The 19,745-nt window shown below is 37.9% G+C and overlaps 1 protein-coding gene across 12 annotated transcripts in view; it reads left to right on the forward strand.

Annotated features, from left to right (window-relative positions):
- APLF (aprataxin and PNKP like factor) overlaps positions 1-19,745 on the forward strand; it is a 110,987-nt gene that overhangs the window by 57,585 nt on the left and 33,657 nt on the right. For 8 of the 12 annotated variants that reach the window (XM_053589043.1, XM_053589042.1, XM_053589035.1 and 5 more), the window contains one exon: positions 6,768-6,889. In XM_053589043.1, the coding sequence (XP_053445018.1) occupies positions 6,768-6,889 (122 nt within the window). Of the gene's footprint in view, positions 1-6,763; positions 6,890-19,745 lie in introns of all 12 variants that reach the window. The other 4 variants (XM_053589033.1, XM_053589039.1, XM_053589037.1 and 1 more) reach the window with 1 other exon arrangement.

Below are 19,745 nucleotides of genomic sequence, written 5' to 3' on the forward strand. Positions count from 1 at the left end.
TATTAACATTTATGTGTCCAACCAGAATGCTGGGTTACTTGCTAAATGCACTGGGTTACTTGCTAAATTTCTGTCCTTAACTCACCTTCTGGATAGGAACATCTGTGGAAAGCTGGCTTCAGTCAGCCATCTTGCCTCCGCCCCTTCTTCTTAATCTCATCTATGACCCAGCTATCATTCAACATAAGGTTATTTAGTTTCCATGTCGTCATATGAGTATGCAGATACCTATTATTATATAATGAATTCAACTTTTATTGCATGATGATCCAAGAAAATACAAGGAATAATTTCTATACTTTTAAATTTGCTGAGGTTAGACTTGTGACCTAAGATGTGATCAATTTTGAAGGATGTTCCATGGGCTGATGAGAAGAATGTGTATTCAGTTTTGTTAGGATGAAAAGTTGTATAGATGTCTGTTAAATTCAATTGTTGTATGATGAAGTTTAATTTAAAATTTATTTGCTTCGTTTCTTATTGGAGGATCTATCCAACAATGCCAAAGTGGTGTTAAAATCTCTAATATTATGGTGCTGAAAGATATTAAATTGTTCATGTCTGTTAGGGTATCCCTTATAAATTGAGTAGCATTCTGGTTGGACACATAAATGTTAAGAATTGATACTTTTGTTAGTTAAAACCTAATGTATCTGCAACTAAAATTGCCACCCCTGCTTTTTTCTGATTTCCTTTTGCCTGAATTACAGATGTTCATTCCTTCACCCTGAGTTTATGTTTATCCTTTAAGGTAAGAAGAGATTCTTGTATGCAGCATATATCTGGCCTGAGGTTTTGTATCAGTCAGCCAACCCATGCCTCTTAAGAGGAAAATTTAAGCCGTTAACATTAATTGAGAGTATTGATAAGCCTGGTAATATTTTGGGTGTCATGTTTTTCAAAAGTCCAGTGTACATTTTAAATCTTTTCACCAGTGTTTGATCATGAATTTCAGAGTGAGTTTACTTTAGTGGTAGGGCATTGTGCTGATCATTATGGAGGATGGGTCTGAGAATATCCCGAAGAGTTGGTTTGGTTATGGCAAATTTCTTCTACATGTGTATGTCATTAAAGTATTTAACTTCTCTGTCATAATTGAAATTCAATTTAGCTGGATATAGAATCCTCAACTGAAAGTTTTTTTGTTTTAGGAGATTGAAGGTCGATGACCATCCTCTTCTGGCTTGAAAAGTTTCATCAGAGAGATCTGCAATCATTCTAATATTCTTCCCCTTATAGGTTATTGTTTTCTTACATCTGGCTGCATGCAGGATTTTCTCCTTCATATTAACTTTGGTGAAGTTAATTACAGTGTGTCTAGAAGATGCTTTATTTTGTTGAGTCATGTTGGGGTTCTGAAACTGCCATCTGAATTTCAGTATCTCTTGCCATGCTTGGGAAGTTCTCCTCAATTATCTCTTGGAGTAGAGTTTCTGTGCCTTTTGGACCATTCTCTTCTCTTTCAAGGATTCTGATAAGGTGAATGTTTGCTCTTTTGGAGTGGTTCCACAATTCTCTGAGGGAATGATTTGTTTTTGTTCTCCGCTTTTCTTCCTCTTTGTCCATTCAGTTACTGAGGGATTCTATTCCATTCTGTTACTGAGGGATTCTACTGCATTTCTCAGATCTTTGAGGGCTACAAGTTCTGGCCTCAATATGTCAAAATCTTTGGTGATTTTGTCTTTGAATTCTTGAGACAACTTTTGAATTGCTCCTTGAATTTCTACTTCCAACTTTACCTCCATTTGGTTCATCTTATTTGAATTCAAATTCTGAATTTGATTTCTGACATCTCAGCCATTTGTTTATGAATTGGATCTTCTGTTGTGTCTCCTTTGTCATTCCTTGGGGGAGATGATCTACTCTGATTATTCATGTTGCCAGAGTTTCTCCACTGATTCCACGCCATGATTATTTTTCATCATTTGGCTAGAGAAGCTGGTAAGGTGAAATTGAATTGAGTGCTCCTAGAGTTGTAATTAATCAGCCCTTTACCAAAGAACTGGGACTGGTGATTGCAGCTTTTCTCCTATGGCTTTACAAAAGTCCCATTCACTACTACAGCCTGAAACTCTGGGGACCTGCTTGGTGTGATGGGACTAGATAACTCTGACCTGTATTCAGCTAGTCTCTGTCCAGTCCTAGTGAATCAGTGGCTTTGGGCTGAAATCTCAGCTGTGGAAATGTTTAAGCAACTTAGACACCCTGATCCCCCACAGGCAACAACTGGAAGAGGAGAATCCTATATTCCCACAACAACCCAACCAGGGTACAACCTTGGTGAGTCCCTGAGTGATCAGCCCAGGTCAAGAGTTCCAAACCAATTGTCCTGGTCAACACAAACACAGATCAAGTGGGAGAGTTGAAAAGGTCTTCAGCATCTAGGTAGTGGGGGTCCACTGGCAGCTCATGTGTAACTCACTCCAGTGCTCTGTGGAGTCAGAAAGGCCCGCCCAGCAAAATAGTCCATTGGGCCTGGTGCCTCCTTCCCAACCTTGCACCTCCGTCACACCCAGGCACTGGTAGCCGCACAGGGCTGTGGCCCCATTCCCTCCAATGAGCAAATGTACCAGGGATTTGGGCCACCCAGAGTCAGAGGAAAGTCAATGCCTCGTCGGCCGGGTGACCATACTCTGCCACCAGCCAGCTAGGGGAGTTGAAGTCTGACTACCTCGTGTGCTCAATGGAAACTGGGGAATGTTCTACCTGAGCTTGTTTCAAACCAGAGGCTAACAAGGCAGCAAATGTTTTTCACCCTCAGAGACTGTGCCCCTGCCCCAGCCACTCTGCTCCTCTGGTATCCCTGCAATGCAAGGTCTAGCTCCCTCCAGCAGTCCATAGAATTGGGAAAGTGTCTCTCTGAAATTTGACTTTGGTGGGTTCGCTCTATTAATGCTGCTGCCAGGTGGGAGGTGTCTTCACTCAGGTTCATGTGCCTCATTAGTTCCCGAGCTTCCACCTGTCATGCCGAGACCCAAGCCTCTGCCCACTGCTAAGTTGTGCTTTCTCAGAGCCAAGCCAGATACCTTCCCCCCATGCCTTTCTGCACTGTTACTGGATTCACAGTACAGTATAGCTACACTACCTCAGACTGAGCAATGCCCATTCTTAACAAAGAACTATGAACATTATGGTTTCTGCAAGGGTTGGGCTTCTAGACCTCCAGGACAGGGGGAAGGGTGGACTGGGGATTCAAAATGGCAGGGAAAATATTTGTTCCAACTTTATGCCAGAAGAGAATGGCCAGGCTCACAGCAGGGACTCTCTGGAGAAGGAGTCCCAGCTTCTAGCAACCCGCTCCCATGGGATGAGAGAAGAGGACCTTTCACTGCTCACTAATAGAGATCCCACAGCAAGCAAGCAAGCAACTGTCTTGGGGGAGGGATGGACACGCATCCTCTTTGGGGTGGACGAATGAAATTTGTTTCCTTGGAGTCGCAGCTTGCCTCAGCAGAGAAAATGTGCAATTATCAGTCTCTTCTCTCAGCTCAGCTCCCACCTGCCAGCTTTTTGGGTTCTTCCTGGCAGTTATCTCTCCCTTTGGACAGGAGGTTCTGTTGAAAACAGGCTTCAGTTGGCTACCATCCCCCACTCCCCTTTGCACTTGTTGAATGTAGAAATTGGAGTTAGGGAACATAGCCAACCCAAGGATTTAGCAGAACACCAGGCACATTGAAACAAAACGAACAAACAAATAAACAGACACAGAAACACACAAATGGACACACAAACAAAGACTCAAAAACAAAAAACAAACAACAACAAAACAAACTCGAATAGCTTGATATAAGCACTCTCAGCAACCATAAGAGGAAGGGGCAGATTTGGTGCCCATAGCCTGGAAGCCAGGGCACCGGCCACACACAAGGCTGGTGGGCTCAAACTTGGCCCAGGACCCACCGAACAACAATGACAACCACAACCCAAAAATAGCCAGGTACCATGGCAGGTGCCTGCAGCCCCAGCCACCGGGGAGGCTGAGGCAAGAGAACTGCTCAGCCTAAGAGAGTTAGAGGTGGCTGTGAGCTGCAATGCCACAGTACTCCACTGAGGGTGACACAGTGAGACTCTGTCTAAAAAAAAGAAAGAAAGAAAAGGGAAGCAGAAGGCAACAAAATTATTTACGTATATATATAGAAACATACAAGTATATATGTGCTATAGGGATTATTTACATATATATAGAAACATACAAGTACATATGTGCTATAGGGATCAACTTTAGTAGGAATATATTTATGTTGCAATATACTTTCTGGACACCAGGTGGCACCGTGAGTGGTTCCCAGGCTTATACCTGTATCCTGGCTTAGATTGTTTTTGGTGTCTGCCCAACCACTCGCCTGGAGCCTAGGCCTCACCAAACTGCTGATTCCACCATCAATTTGTGAGACCTTCCACAGGCAGGTCTCACAAATTTCCCCCGCAATAGTTCCCGTGAAGTACAGGACACCCTGGGCCAGTTCTGAGTGTGAGACTGTCTGCCAGTGAGACTTAAATTGTTGCGCCTGGCCCATGCGGAAAGGTGCCTGTGGAGACCACCATCTCCAATTTTAAAACAATGGCCTTTTTCTATCTGGGATCTTTCCCATCTGAGTTTCTCTTCCGCCACCTGATGGTGGTGGTGCCGCACCAGAAGGCAGCCAACTCTGGCCGCCTATTTCCGCTTGGGATTCCACGCTTCACCAGTCTTTCCATACAACACCTAGTTTCCCCACGAACTGGGAATTGTAATCCTCCTTGGTGGTGGTGGTGGTGGTGAGGGGGGTTGTTGCCACTGCCCGCTGCCACTGCAGCCACAGCACAGAAACTTTCCTGGCAGTCTCTGTAACCCTGGATTACACTCCAAATCCAGTAATCTGTCACCTTGCTGCACACCCCAAACTGCCACTCCACACCAATATTCCATTCTGGGAATGATCCAGCCCACTCACTCTCACCTGTTTTTCCAGGAGAGCTGAGCTAAACGTCCTTCCTGTCTGCCATCATGCTCTGCCTCCCTATATCCTCACATTAGCCTGAAATAAATTTACTTTTCAAAAAAAAAAATTCTAGGTAATGGTTGTGCAACAAACATCAATATGCTTAACACTATGCTGAACTTTACATTTAGAAATTTTTAAGATGGTAAATTTTATGTATTATTATTATTATTTTTTTTAACGAACAACAACAAAAAAACCCAGTGGGCTAGATTTAGCCTGCTATCCACAGTTTGCCAATCTTTGCCATAAATACTACTGCATTAAAAAAAATTACAATACCAGGTGTTGGTGAGGTTGTTGAAAAATTGGAACTCTAATAACTTGCTCGTGAGATTTACAAAATCATTTTGGAAATTTGGCAATATTTTCCAAACCTTAGTATGTATAAACCCTATGACCACTCCTACCTATATCCTCAGGAAAATGCATATACGGGATGTCCATTAAGTTTGTGTATAATTTAAAATTTACAAATTACAACTGTTTTAAATTACACATGAACTTAACGGACACCTGTATATGTACAACAAAAGGCTTATAGTAGAATGTTCGCAGCAGTATTACTTACAGAAAAAGCCAATAGCTAGGATGAATCCAAAATTTCATCAGTAATATATAAATAGCATTAGCTTCACAAAATGGAATGTTATATAATAATGAAAATGTGCTACTGCTGCATGTAACAACAACATGCATTAATCATACAGACATAAAAAGGCAAACTCCAGTACAGCTAGTATATATTTCTATTTACTTTCAAAGCAGATAATACTGATCTATTGCTTTATAATACCATTTTTTGAAGTATGCTCTGGAAACCCCTAGAAGTCCTCAGAACACCTTTAGGAAATCTGTTAGGTTGACACTCTTTCATAATAATATTAAGAGTTTTGTGCATGTGTCTTTTTTACTCTCATTCTCTCACTCACGTTGTGTATAGTAGAGTTTCTCAGGGGTCATATGATGTATGTTGTTATCAGTGATTGCACATAGGAGCAGCATTGAGAAGCAAAGCCAGAGTCTTCTATTAAGCCAGACATTAGGGAAATTCCCGTAATATGAAAACAACATCTCCATGAATTTTTCTTGGAAGAAAGAGTTGTGTTAAGGCATGTTGTTTATGATAATATATAAAGGATTTATTACTTTTATAGTTAAATTGAAAAATGTATTTTTCAGCTTCTCATTTAAATTTTATAATAGGGTAAATGAACTATATAAACAAAGGCTCTCTGGAGTTTTAATAATTTTTAGAGTTCAAAGAGTCTCGGGACCGAAAAGTTTGAGAAACACTTTTAGAAAGCAGGGTAGTTAATGCTGGGTAATAAAATAGGTTTAATGATTGGAAGGAGGCATGTAGGGAATTTTCTTGAGTGTTGATAATTTCTGTTTTTACCTTAGTAGAGAGTGTGTAGATGTATTTAGTTTATTAGAAATCTTTACAGGCTATAGATGTTTATGATATTTATATTGTATACTTACATACAAGTATCCTATACGTAGTAATCTTTGCAAATTATCTATTGATATTCGTGACCTATCACATGACACCAGAAATACATTGTGATACCACAAGAGCCCTCTACTGACTAGATGCCATCAACTTACGTCATCAACACAGCATGTTGATGTCATCTGCAGTTAATGTGATCAGTGTGTGTTGATGCATGTTGAGGAATAATCAGATGTGTATTGCTTGGTTTCCTGATCTATTCACTTTAAATCTAAAATAGCCTATTAATGATTTTTTTCTGACTGTATATTTGTTACCTTCCTAGGAAGAATCCCATCCATTTTCAACACTTCAGCCACCCTGGTGACAGTGATTATGGAGGTGTACAAATCAGGAGCCAAGATGAGACTGATGACCGGCCTGAATGTCCCTATGGAGCATCCTGTTATAGGTACATAGATGTAGATGTTTGTCTGCACTTTATTTCTTTCTAATCTTTGTTATTTATTTAGGAGAAACTGCAGACAGCTTCTCATCTCAAGCCTTTAACTTTTAGCTTTTAAACTATAAATAACAGGTTTTTGTTTTGTCAGCTGGTAGAATTACATTTTTGTCTAAGTAATTCTAAATTGTTGAAATTATAAATACCTATAAATTCTATAAATTTATAATTTATAAAACGTATAAATACCTGAAATCTTTCTTTATTTTTAACTTTCTGAGATTCAAATGAGAGCATTTAAAAGCTGTTGATCCTACCTGAACATACCCTCTAATCAGACTCTAAGTGTGACTTATAGGTCCATTTGGAATGTTAGCTCTGCCTCCCTTTACTTCCTTGATTCCTACTATTCTCTTATTCTTGCCAGCACGTGAAATTCAATTCTAAAAGAAACAATAAGAGTCCCTCTCCTCTAGGCTTCCATAATATCTGGTCCTGTCTCTATCATGCATAGAGTAGAGCTTACTTCATGAGATTCTTTACCAAAATATCTCCTGCCACAAGCAGCCAAATGTCTTGACAGCAAGGAATGTTACCCTTGTATCTTACAACTAGCTTAATAAATTAATGAACTTGAAATGCCACTCTACCAAAGAAGTAATGATTTCAGCTTTAGAGAGATTTAATTCCAGACAGCCATCTTTCTTAGATAATTCTAAACACATATCACTGAATCTACTGGGCTCCTTAAAGTTGGTGCTATTTCCATGCTTGTGGTTTTTATAAAGAAGGCAAAATAGGTTTCTGAGACCTGAAAGGAAAATTGAAGTCTTATGCCTTATCATTTGAAAGTAAGTGTTTCATCCCAGCAGAACATCCTGCAGATAATCAGAGGCTATTATGATCAACTTTAAACAAATTTGAAAATTTAGAAGAAATGAATAAATTCCTAGAAATATGCCACTTTAGAAATAAAAGAAGAAATAGAAAAATGGAATGAATAATCTTATAATAAGAAAGAAATCAAATACATAATTTAAAAACTTCTTCCAAAGAAATTACGGATCTCTTTGGTTTTAATGGCAAGTTCTAATAAAAATTTAAAGAAGAAATACTTTTTATATAAACTATTCCAATGAAAGTAAAGGAGAGTATATTTTCCAGCTCATTTATGAGGACAGCCTAACTTTGATACCAAAGTAGCAAGAATACAAGAAGGAAAAACTATAGGATAAGTTTACTTTTGAACTTAGTTGTAATCAAGCAGTAAATTGAAAAGGAAAATGTGGTGACCAAAGAAGGTTTATCCAAGGAAGGCATCTTTTTTTTAACTTAAGTAATGTAATTTACCATGCCATCAGAGTAAGTAGAAAAGTCATATATTCATCCCAATAGATCATTGAAAAAAACCTGACATAAATCAGCATTCATTTATGGGGGGAAAAAAAAACTCATTAGAAAGTAGGACTACAAGGGAATTTCTTTAATATCCCAAAGTATATCTGAAAAAAAAATTGGTACCAAATATCATAGTTAGAAGTAGTTTGTTTATTTATTTATTTATGTATTTATTTTTATTAAATCATAGCTGTGTACATTAATGCAATCATGGGGTACAATGTGCTGGTTTATATACCATTTGAAATATTTTCATCAAACTGGTTAACAAAATCTTCACCACATTTTCATAGTTATTGTGTTAAGACATTTATATTCTACACTTAATAAATTTAGCGTGTACCCTTGTAAAATGTACCATAGGTGTGGTCCCACCAATTAACCTCCCCTCCCTTCCCACCCATTCTCCCCACTCCCCTCCCTTCCCTCTCCTCTTTCCCCATATTCTTGGGCTATAGTTGGGTTATAGCTTTCATATGAAAACTATAAATTGGTTCATAATACGGCTGAGTACACTGGATACTTTTTCTTCTATTCTTGATATACTTTGCTAAGAATATGTTCCAGCTCTATCCATGTAAACATGAAAGAGGTAAAGTCTCCATCTTTTTAAGAATGCATAATATTCCATGGTGTACATATACCACAATTTATTAATCCATTCATGTGTCAATGGCCACTTGGGCTTCTTCTCTGACTTCGCAATTATGAATTGGGCTGCAATAAAAATTCTGGCACAGATATCTTTGTTATAATGTGATTTTTGGTCTTCTGTTTATATAACTAGCAGAGGAATTGCAGGATTGAATTGCAGGTCTATTTTTAGATCCCTAAGTGATCTCCAAATATCTTTCCAAAAGGAACGTATTGGTTTGAATTCCCACCTCCAGTGCAGAAGTGTTCCCTTTTCTCCACATCAATGCCAACATCTCTGGTTTTGGGATTTTGTGATGTGGGCTAATCTTACTGGGGTTAGATGATATCTCAAAGTGGGTTTGATTTGCATTTCTCTGATGATTGAGGATGATGAGCATTTTTTCATGTCTCTATAGGCCATGCGCCGGTTTTCAGAGAAGTTTCTCTTAAGTCCCTCGCCACCCTGAGATGGGGTCACTTGTTCTTTTCTTGCTAATATGTTTGAGTTCTCTGTAGATTCTGGTTATTACCTTTGTCAGAGACATAACTGCAAATATCTTCACCCATTCTGTGGGCTGTCTGCTTGCTTTACTTACTGAGTTCTTGGCTGTGCAGAAGCTTTTTAGTTTGATCAGGTCCCAGTAGTGTATTTTTGAAGCTGCTTCAATTGCCCTGGGGGTCCTCCTCATAAAATACTCACCCAGACCGATTTCTTCAAGAGCTTTCCCTGCACTCTCTTCTAGTATTTTTATAGTTTCATGTCTTAAGTTTAAATCTTTAATCCAGTGAGAGTCTATCTTAGTTAATGGTGAAAGGTGTGGGTCCAGTTTCAGTCTTCTACAGGTCGCCAGCCAGTTCACCAAGCACCATTTGTTAAATAGGGAATCTTTACCCCACTGAATGTTTTTAATTGGCTTATTGAAGATCAAATAATGGTAAGTAGCTGGGTTCATCTTTTGATTCTCTGTTCTGTTCCAGACATCTACTTCTCTGTTTTTGTGCCAATACCATGCTGTTTTGATCACTATCGATTTATAGTATTGTCTGAGGTCCGGTAGCATGATTTATAGTATAGTCTGAGGTCCTGCTTTGTTTTTATTTCGGAGTAATGTCTTGGCTATTCAAGGTTTTTTCTGATTCCATATAAAATGAAGTATTATTTTTTCGAGATCTTTAAAGTATGGCAGTGGAGCTTTAATAGGGATTGCATTAAAATTGTATATTGCTTTTGGTAGTATGGACATTTTAACAATGTTGATTCTTTCCAGCCATGAGCATGGTATGTTTTTCCATTTGTTAACATCTTCAGCTATTTCTTTACTTAGAGTTTCATAGTTCACTTTATAGAGATCTTTCACATCCTTTGTTAGGTAAACTCCCAAATATTTTATCTTCTTTGGAACTACTATGAAAGGAATAGAGTTCTTGACTGTTTTTTCAGCTTGACTATTGTTGGTATACATAAAGGCTATAGATTTATGAGTGTTGACTTTGTAACCTGAGACACTGCTGTATTCCTGATCACTTCTAAGAGATTTGTAGTTGAATCCCTGGTGTTTTCCAGATATACAATCATATCATCTGCAAAGAGTGAAAGTTTGATCTCCTCTGACCCTATGTGGATACCCTTGATTGCCTTTTCTTGCCTAATTGCGATGGTTAAGATTTCCATTACAATGTTGAAAAGCAGTGGAAACAATGGATAAGGGTGCCTGGGCAGCCTTGTCTGGTTCCTGATTGGAGTGGAAATGGGTTCAATTTAACTTTATTCAATAGAATATTGACTGTGGGTTTGCTGTAGATGGCCTCTATCAATTTAAGAAATATCCCTTCTATACCAATTTTCTTAAGTGTCTGATCATGAAGGGATGCTGCATATTATCAAAAGCTTTCTCTGCATCAATTGAGAGAATCATATGGTCTTTGTTTTTTAATTTGTTTATGTGCTGAATTATATTTATAGATTTATGTATATGGAACTAGCCTTGAGACCCTGGGATAAAACCCACTTGGTCACGGTGTATTATTTATTTGATGTGTTGCTGGATTCTGTTTGTTAGGATCTTGTTGAATATTTTTGCATCTATATTCATTAGTGATATCGGCCTATAGTTTTCTTTTCTTGTTGGGTCTTTTCCTGGTTTGGGGATCAAGGTGATATTTGCTTCATAGAATGTGTTGGGTAGTATTCTTTCTTTTTCTATATTTTGGAAAAGGTTGAGTAATATAGGTACTAGTTCCTCTTTAAAGGTTTGGTAGAATTCTGATGTGAAGCCATGTGGCCCCGGGCTTTTCTTTTTAGGGAGATTTTGTATAGTTGATGCTATTTCAGAACTTGATATAGGCCTGTTCAACATTTCCACTTCATTCTGGCTAAGTCTTAGAAGGTGGCATGCTTCCAAGTATTGGTAAATTTCCTTCAGATTTTCATATTTCTGAGAATAAAGTTTCTTGTAATATTCATTAAGGATTTTTTGAATTTCTGAGGGGTCTGTTGTTATTTCTTCTTTGTCCTTTCTGACTGATTAAATTAGAGATTTTACTCTTTTTCTCCTTGTTAGGTTAGCCAAAGGTTCATCTATTTTATTGACCTTTTAAAAAAAACAACTTTTTGATTTATTGATCTGTTGTATAATCCTTTTGCTTTCAATTTCATTTAATTCTGCTCTAATTTTGGTTATTTCTTTTCTTCTGCTGGGTTTGGAATGTTCTTCCTTTTCCAGTTGCTTGGGATGTCCCATTAAGTTGTTAATTTCCTCTCTGTTCATTCTCTTGAGGAAGGTTTGCAGTACTATAAATTTCCCTCTTCTGACTGTCTTTGTAGTATCCCAGCGGTTCTGGTAATTCATATATTCATTATCATTTTGTTCCAAAAATGTGGATAATTTCCTTCTTAGTCTTGTCTATGACCCAGCTATTATTCATGTTTTTGTATGAATATGCAGATTCCTGTTGTTGCTGATTTCAACTTTTATTCTATGATGGTCCGAGAAGATGCAAGGAATGATTTCTATTCTTTTAAATTAGACTTGTGACCTAAGATGTGATCAAGTTTGGAGGATGTTCCATGGGCTTATGGGAAGAATGTGTATTCAATCTTGTTAGGATGAAATGTTCTGTAGATGTCTGTTATATCCAATTGTTGAATGGTTATGTATAAGTCTAAAATTTCTTTGCTGAGTCTCTTATTGGAGGATCTATCCAATACTGCCAAAGGACTCTTAAAATCTCTGACTATTATGGTGCTAGAGGAAATCAAGTTGTTCATGCTTGTTAGAGTCTCTCTTATAAATAGAGGCAAATTCTGGTTGGGTGCGTAAACGTTAATAATTGAAATCTTATCATGTTGAGTGTTACCCTTAACAAATAGGAAGTGACCATTCTTATCTTTCCTTACTTTTGTTGTTTTAAAGCCTATTGTATCTGTGAATAAAATTATGGCATCTGCTTTTTTTCTGATTTCCATTTGCCTGAAATACAGATGACTGTCCCTTCACCCTTAGTCTATATTTATCTTTTAAGGTAAGATGAGATTCTTGTGTACAGCAGATATCTGGCCTGAGTTTTGCATCCAGTCAGCCAACCTGTGCCTCTTTAGAGGACAATTTAGACCATTCACATTAATTGAGAATATTGATAGGACTGGTAGAATTTTAGGTATTGAGTTTTTCGAAAGTCCAGTGGACATTTTTAATCCTTGTCACTATGGATGTTGGAATTTGATCAAAAGTTTCTGAGTGAGTTTACTTTGGTGGTAGAATATTGCACTGGTCATTATGGAGGGTAGGTCTGGGAATATCCTGGAGAGCTTGTTTACTTATGGTAAATTTCTTCAACATGTTAATATCATTAAAGTATTTAATTTCTCCATCATAAATGAAACTCAGTTTAGCTGGATACAGGATCCTGGTTTGAATGGTATTTTGTTTTAGGAGATTAAAAGTTGATGACCACCCTCTTGTAGCTTGAATGTTTTCAGGAGAGAGATCTATAGTCATTCTAATATTCTTCTGCTTGTAGGTTACGGTTTTCTTACGTCTGGCTGCTTGCAGAATTTCCTTCTTCATATTAACTTTTATCAAAGTTAATTATAATGTGTCTGGGAGATGCCTTTTTGGGTTAAGTCATGCTGAAACTGTCTGGTATCTGAATTTCAGAATCTCTTGGCATGTCTGGGAAGTTCTCCTTGATTATCTCATGGAGTAGAGCATCTGAGCTTTCTGTAGCAACCTCATCTCCTTCAGGAATTCCTATAAGTCGAATATTAGTTTTCTTTTAATTATCCCAGAGCTCTCTGAAAGAATGATCTGATCCATTTTTGCTCTCCACTTCTCTTCCCTTTTGAGTGTTTGGGTGCATTCAAAAGCTTTGTCTTCAATGTCAGAAATCCTGTCTTCTGCCTGTTTCTTTCTGTTACTGAGGGATTCTACTGTATTTCTCAGATCTTTGAGGGCTGCAGGTTCTTGCCTCAACGTGTCAAAATCTTCGGTGATTTTGTCTTTGAATTCATTGAATACTTGGTACATCTTTTAAAATGCTCCTTGAATTTCTAATTCCAACTTTACCTCCATTCTATTAATCTTATTTGCAATCCAAATTCCGAATTTGATTTCTGACATCTCAGCCATTTGTTTATGAATGGGATCTTCTGGTGTGCCTGCCATGGTGTTCCTTGGGGGAGTTGATCTATTGTGATTATTCATGTTGCTGGAGTTTTTCCACTGATTCCACCCCATAATTATTTTACATCGTTTGGCTAGATGAGCAGATAAGGTTAAGTTGGATTGGGAGCTTCTGGAGTAGTGATTAACCAGCCCTTTGCCCAAATGCTGGGACTGGTGTCTGTACCTTTCCCCCTAGAGCTTTGCAAAAAACTCATACAGTGCTAAGGCCTGAGACACTGGGGAGCTTCTTGGAGTGGTGGGACTAAGTGGCTCAGTCTTGTTTTCAGCTGGTCTCTGTCCAATCCTAGTGAATCAGTAACTGTGGGTTGAAGTCTCAGCTGTGGAGAAATAACAGTCACTAAGTCACCCCACCCCACACAGGCAACAACTGGAAAAGGAAAATCAAACCTTCCCATCACCTAGTCCTCGGGTGATTGGCCCAGGTTAAGAGTTCCAAATCAATTGTCCCAGTCATTACCCAGTCTCAAGTGGGAGAGTTGAAAAGGTCTTGAGCAACTGGATAGCAGGGGTCTGCTGGAAGCTCGAGTATGACTTGCTCTGGTGCTCTGTGGAGTCAGAAAGACCCACCTAGCAAATGAATTAGGCTGGGAAGGTCGATGCCTCCTTCCCAATCTTACCCCTCTGTCACACCCAGTCACTGGTAACCCCACAGGGGCTGTGAGCCAGTTCCTTTCAATGAGCAGATGTTCTAGGAGGTTGCATCTACCTCAGTCACAGGGAGATCTACATCTCCTCACCCAGACTGCTGCACTCTGCCACCAGCCAGCAGGGCAAGCTGAACCTTGACAACTTTGGATGTTTAATGGAAGCTGGGGCGATTCACTTAGTTCCAGCCCCACCACAGATTGATGTTGCTGCCACTTATATTCTCGTAGAATTTGCGTTTCTGTCCTGGCTATAATCCCCTGTGGGCCAGGCTCTCTTTGAGTTCACAGAAGCTGCGACTGAGCCCTGCCCCACGACACTGCCGTTGCACCGGTTCTCACAGAGCTGGCGTGTCTGTCTCTGCTGTATTCCATGTTGGGACAGGTGGGTTAGCACTCACATTCAGCTCTCAGTTCCTGCCTCTCCCTGAGCTGGTGCTCGCAGTCAGCTCTCAGTTTCTGCTTCTCCCTGGACTGGTTCTATTGCCATGCCTACTTTAGTCTCAGCTATGTTCCCCTGGGGGCCAGTTGCTTCTTAGGCTCACTAAAGTAGCACTTCTGACTCAGCTCTGCCCTGGGAGTATGCTGTCTCTGCGCACATGTGTTCTAGTCTCTGTCCCCTTTGCTCCTCGCCCAGGCAGGTACCGTTTCAGGCATACCCTTTACTCATGGGGCTTGCATTTCCATCCCAGATCTGTTCCACCAGTGGCTGCCACCAGAGTGGAGGCTGGCTTTCTGTGGTTGCCAAGAGAGGCAGGGAGTATCTAAAAAATATCCCCAGGGGTGTGATCCCTACTGTTTATGCCACTGCAGCTGCTGCTCTGCGCTGCGGGGCACCACTTCTCCCTCTCCCATATGGCTCCCTTGGTCCACAGTCCTTTCTTTACCCCCTTGCCACGGAATCAGCACAGACCTGCAACAGCTCACACCTTGTCCACACCTCTTGAGAAAATGCCCAAGAATTTGGACTCCATGGGGCGCAGGCTTCTAGACCTCAGAGTGAGAGAGGAGGGGAGTGCTCAGAGTTCAGAATTGCAGGTAGGGAATATGTACAGTTTTATACCTGGCAGGAGAAGGCCATGGCACTCTAGTGGGTCCTCTCTGGGGAAGGAGTTATGGTCTTTAGAGGGTCTCTCTTGTGGGATAATATAGGAGAAGATATGAACTCTGCTCACTTGTTTGTAGAAAGTATACTGTGAACTGTTCTCATGGGGGTGGGGACTCCCATCCGCTTGGCAATGGATTTTGTACCTATTGTTTGTTTCCTTGGAGTTGCAGCTCGCCTCAGCAGGGGTGATGTGCATTCTTCAACCTTCTCTGTTGACTCAGCTCCAAACCATCAGTTAACTTGCTAAACTTCTGTCCTTTCTCTTTCTGGATGGGAGCCTCTGTGGAAAGCTTCCCTCCGCCCAGAGGTAGTACATTTAAATTTTTCTTTTTGAAATCAGAAATGAGACAGGAATGCCTGTTATTAGTACTTCTGTTCATCGTTTTACTGGAGATTCAAGGAAGTATGTAAGACAGAAAAGGAAAATGAATAAGAACTAGAAAGGAAGAAATAAAACTTCAGTGTTCAGAGATGATATTATTGTATATGTAGGAAATAAAAGCATTTACTGATGATTATAAATATTAATGAGTGCTTAATAAGGTGGTTTGATACAGAAATCAATATATAAAATCAATCATATTTCTGTACTTCAACACCAGCCAGTTAGAAAATAAAATCTTTTACAGATTATGACAACATCAAAAAGTATCTAGTTCCTGGGAATGAACATAAAAGATGTGAAAACCTCTATGGAGAAAACTGTAAAACTTTAACGAGAAAACATTTTTTAGGAAGAGCTAAATAATTATAAAGATTTAAATGTTCATCATTGAAAATTCAGTTTTGTTAAAAAGCTAATTTTCTCCAAATTGATTTGTGTGAATACCCATTGAAAATCATAATACATTTGTATAGAAATTTATAATGTGATTCTAAAATGTATATGGATTTGCAAAGGACCCAAAGTAGCCATGATGATTGTAGTGAAGAGCAGGTAGCAGTACTTGTTATACCTTATAGCAATTAAAGCAGTGTGGTCTGCACACCAAGATAAAGTAGAGTGGAGCCCAGAAACAGTCCTGTGTCTTCTCAGGTGACACAATCAGGGACATTGCAGACATTAAGAAAAATGGATTTTTTCAATTAACTGGAGATAATTGAACATACATCTGAAGAAAAAATAAAATTGGAATCCTTTATCACACCATAGTCAAAAACTGAATTACAGCAGACCTATAGTTCTAAATGTGAAAAATTATAAAGCTTTAAAAATAAACATAAGAGAATTGTTTTATGATTCTAGAGCAGAAATTATTTTCTAAAACAAGCTACAAAAGGCAATAATTAGAATAGAAAACATTTAATTATTTGATTAAATAAAAATAAAGATTTTTAAAAAAAATCCATCAGTGTACATTAAGACTGTGAAAATAAACCAGAGAGTAGGGGGAAAAACTGCAACCTGCATACCTGATAGTAGCACATACATCAGAACACATGAAAAGATTTTTCAGATTCCTGTTGCTTAGTGATATGTATAGGCTTTTTGCCCAAAGGGAAATCCAAATGGTGAAAATATATATAAAAAAAAAAAAGTGTTCAATGTCTTTAGTAACTGGGGAAATCATGCACATGCATATGTGCACGTGTCTTTGCTCACTCTCACACACATTACCTTAAAGTAACTAATTATTTACTTCCATTCATTCATTCAACAAATATGTTTCAAAGAATCATCAAATGCCAAGTACTGATAAAACAGTGTTGGGATGTGCTTATAGGACAAATATTTTGTATATATTTACTTGTCTTTGTTTTGGGAACAAAGCAGCCTTTCTTAGGTCATGTCATAATTCATGGTCCTATGGTGATATGTCTTTTTATTCATAAAAATATTTTGTAATGGAGAGTTTTATATATGCACATAAGTGGAGAGAATGCAGAGTAACTTCCAAGGAGTTCCAATGAAGCCATCATTCAGTTTCAGTAATCATCAACTCCTGACTGGTATTACTTCATCTACCTCACCACCACTTGTTACTTCTGCCCTTATATTATTTCGAAGCCAATCTGTAACTTTGTATCTTTTACACCTCATTTTATCCATGGGTATCTTAACATGTATCTCTAAAAAACAAAAACTCTCTAAAAACATACGAAACACCATTGCTAATATAAAAATATTTAATATTATTCAATATCCTAATAAGTAGTCAAATTTCTTCATAATGTCTTAATTTTTTTACACTTTATTGCAATCAGGATCCAATTAAAGTCCACATATATCAAAAGTGGCAATGTCTCTTAAGTTATTTGGTCAATAGGTTTCTCTTGCTCTACATGTCTGTTGAAGAAAGCCAATCATTTGTTGTGAGGAGGATTCCATACACTGGATTTCTCATTACATTATCAGGATACCATTCGTTATGTTCCCCTGTGTGTCACAATAATTTGTATTAATAGTTAGAGCTAAAGGGTTGATCAGATATCAGTTCTAAAAATTGTACAAGTTGGCTGGTCCTGTGAGTATTATTTCCCTCTTGGTCTCTAAAATGCTTTAACTTTTGAAGTCTTCTTTGGTATTTACAAATACTTGAGAATTGCTCTCTATCTAATTATTATTATTAGTTTATAATATATTTCCATGTAGTTATGTAGACAAATCTTTAGACTCTGGAAATTTAAATTTTGCATCTTTCGAAATGTACTGACATTTGTTTTCCTGAACATATAATGCACACTTAAATGTGTATTTTCTAGTTGCTGGAAATAAGACTCTATTAATGTCAACTTGGTCAGGTGGTTAAAGTGTTGTCTAGATTTTATATTGTTGATGATAGTTTCTGTAGTTGTTCTATTAGTTATTAAGAGAGGGATGTTAAAATTATTTGTCTACTTCTCCCCTTAATTCTTTCAGTTTTTCTTAGTGCATTAACAGGAGTTTGTCCTCAGTGGAAAAACCATAAAAATGGGGAATTCACTCAGTGCTGTTCACTTCTTCCACATATTGACTCACTTTTGGTAGCTATCCCCTGGCTATTTTCTTTAATATTTTTTTCTAGAATATAATTGGTACCTGTGAAAGTGTTGATCTGATACAATTTACTCTGTCCTTACTACAACTCCTGTTTTATCTAATATAGAAGAGCTATCCAGCTTTTGTTAGTTTGTGTTTACACAGTATCTTTTCTCATCCTTTGACCTTCAACCTGTGTCCTTATGTTTAAGGACTCTTAATAAAGAGTTTTATAAAGAATCTCTTATAAAGAGAAAACAGTTGATTCATGGGTTTTTACTTTTAATCTAATTGTGTAGTCTCTGCCTTTTAGGTAGTGTGCTTACATTTAATACATTTAATACAATTAAATACATTTAATACAATTATTGATACATTTGTGTTTAATTTTTTCTTTTTACTGTTTTTATTTGCCCCATAGATTGTGTGTGTGTGTGTGTGTGTGTGTGTGTGTATGTGTGTGTGTATTTTTCTTTGTCTGGCTTTTTTCCCTTTGGCATATTTTTCATTTCATTTTTCTTCTCTGTTATCTTTTTAATTTTATATCATTTCTGTTTTTCTCAGTAGCTACACTAGATTTCCATAGGCTTCTATGACTTACAATCTACTTTACTTTTGATGATTTTACCATTTCCCAAACATTCACAAACCTTACATCAGTTTAATTCCATCTACTTTCTCTTCTGCCTTTTCAAAAACTTTTGCATTATATATATACCACTGTATATTAACTCACAAGATATTGATATTATATTTTAGTTTTAAGCATCAACATTCTCTTATGTTTGCTTATCATTTTGAACATCTTTTGGTTTGTTCCTAGAGTTTTATACTTTATTCTGACATTTTCTTTTAGTCTTAAATCTTTCAGTTTTGATGTGTCTTATTTTGATTTTTTAAAAGGCTCTTTTCTTTTTTTTTCTTTCTTTCTTTTTTTGTTTTTTGAGATAGAGTCTCACTATGTCACCCTCAGTAGAGTCCCATGGCATCACAGTTCACAGCAACCTCAGACTCTTGGGCTTAAGCAATCCTCTTGCCTCAGCCTCCCAAGTAGCTGGGACTACAGCTGGGTATTTTTTTGTTGCATTTATTTAGCTGTCTGGGGCCGGGTTTGAACCCGCCAGTCTTGGTGTATGTGGCTGGCGCCATAACCACTGTGCTACGAGTGCTGAGCCTTAAAGGCCCTTTTCATTAGGTATAGGATTCTATCTTAGCACGTTTTGTTTCCTTTTCCCATTTATAAGATGTCACTTCACTGATTCTTGCTTCTATAGGTTCACTTGAAAATTAGTTGTCTATCTTATTGTTGTTCTTTTGAGATTAATGTGCTTCTTTTGTGGCCACTTTGATTTTTATTTATTTGTTTATTTGTTCTTAATTCATCCTATTTCAAGTTGGCTGAGCTTTTTCCCAAATTCACAACTTTTATTAATAT

The sequence above is a fragment of the Nycticebus coucang genome, chromosome 4 (genome assembly GCF_027406575.1).
Source record: "Nycticebus coucang isolate mNycCou1 chromosome 4, mNycCou1.pri, whole genome shotgun sequence".
NCBI classification, from domain to species: Eukaryota; Metazoa; Chordata; class Mammalia; order Primates; family Lorisidae; genus Nycticebus; species Nycticebus coucang.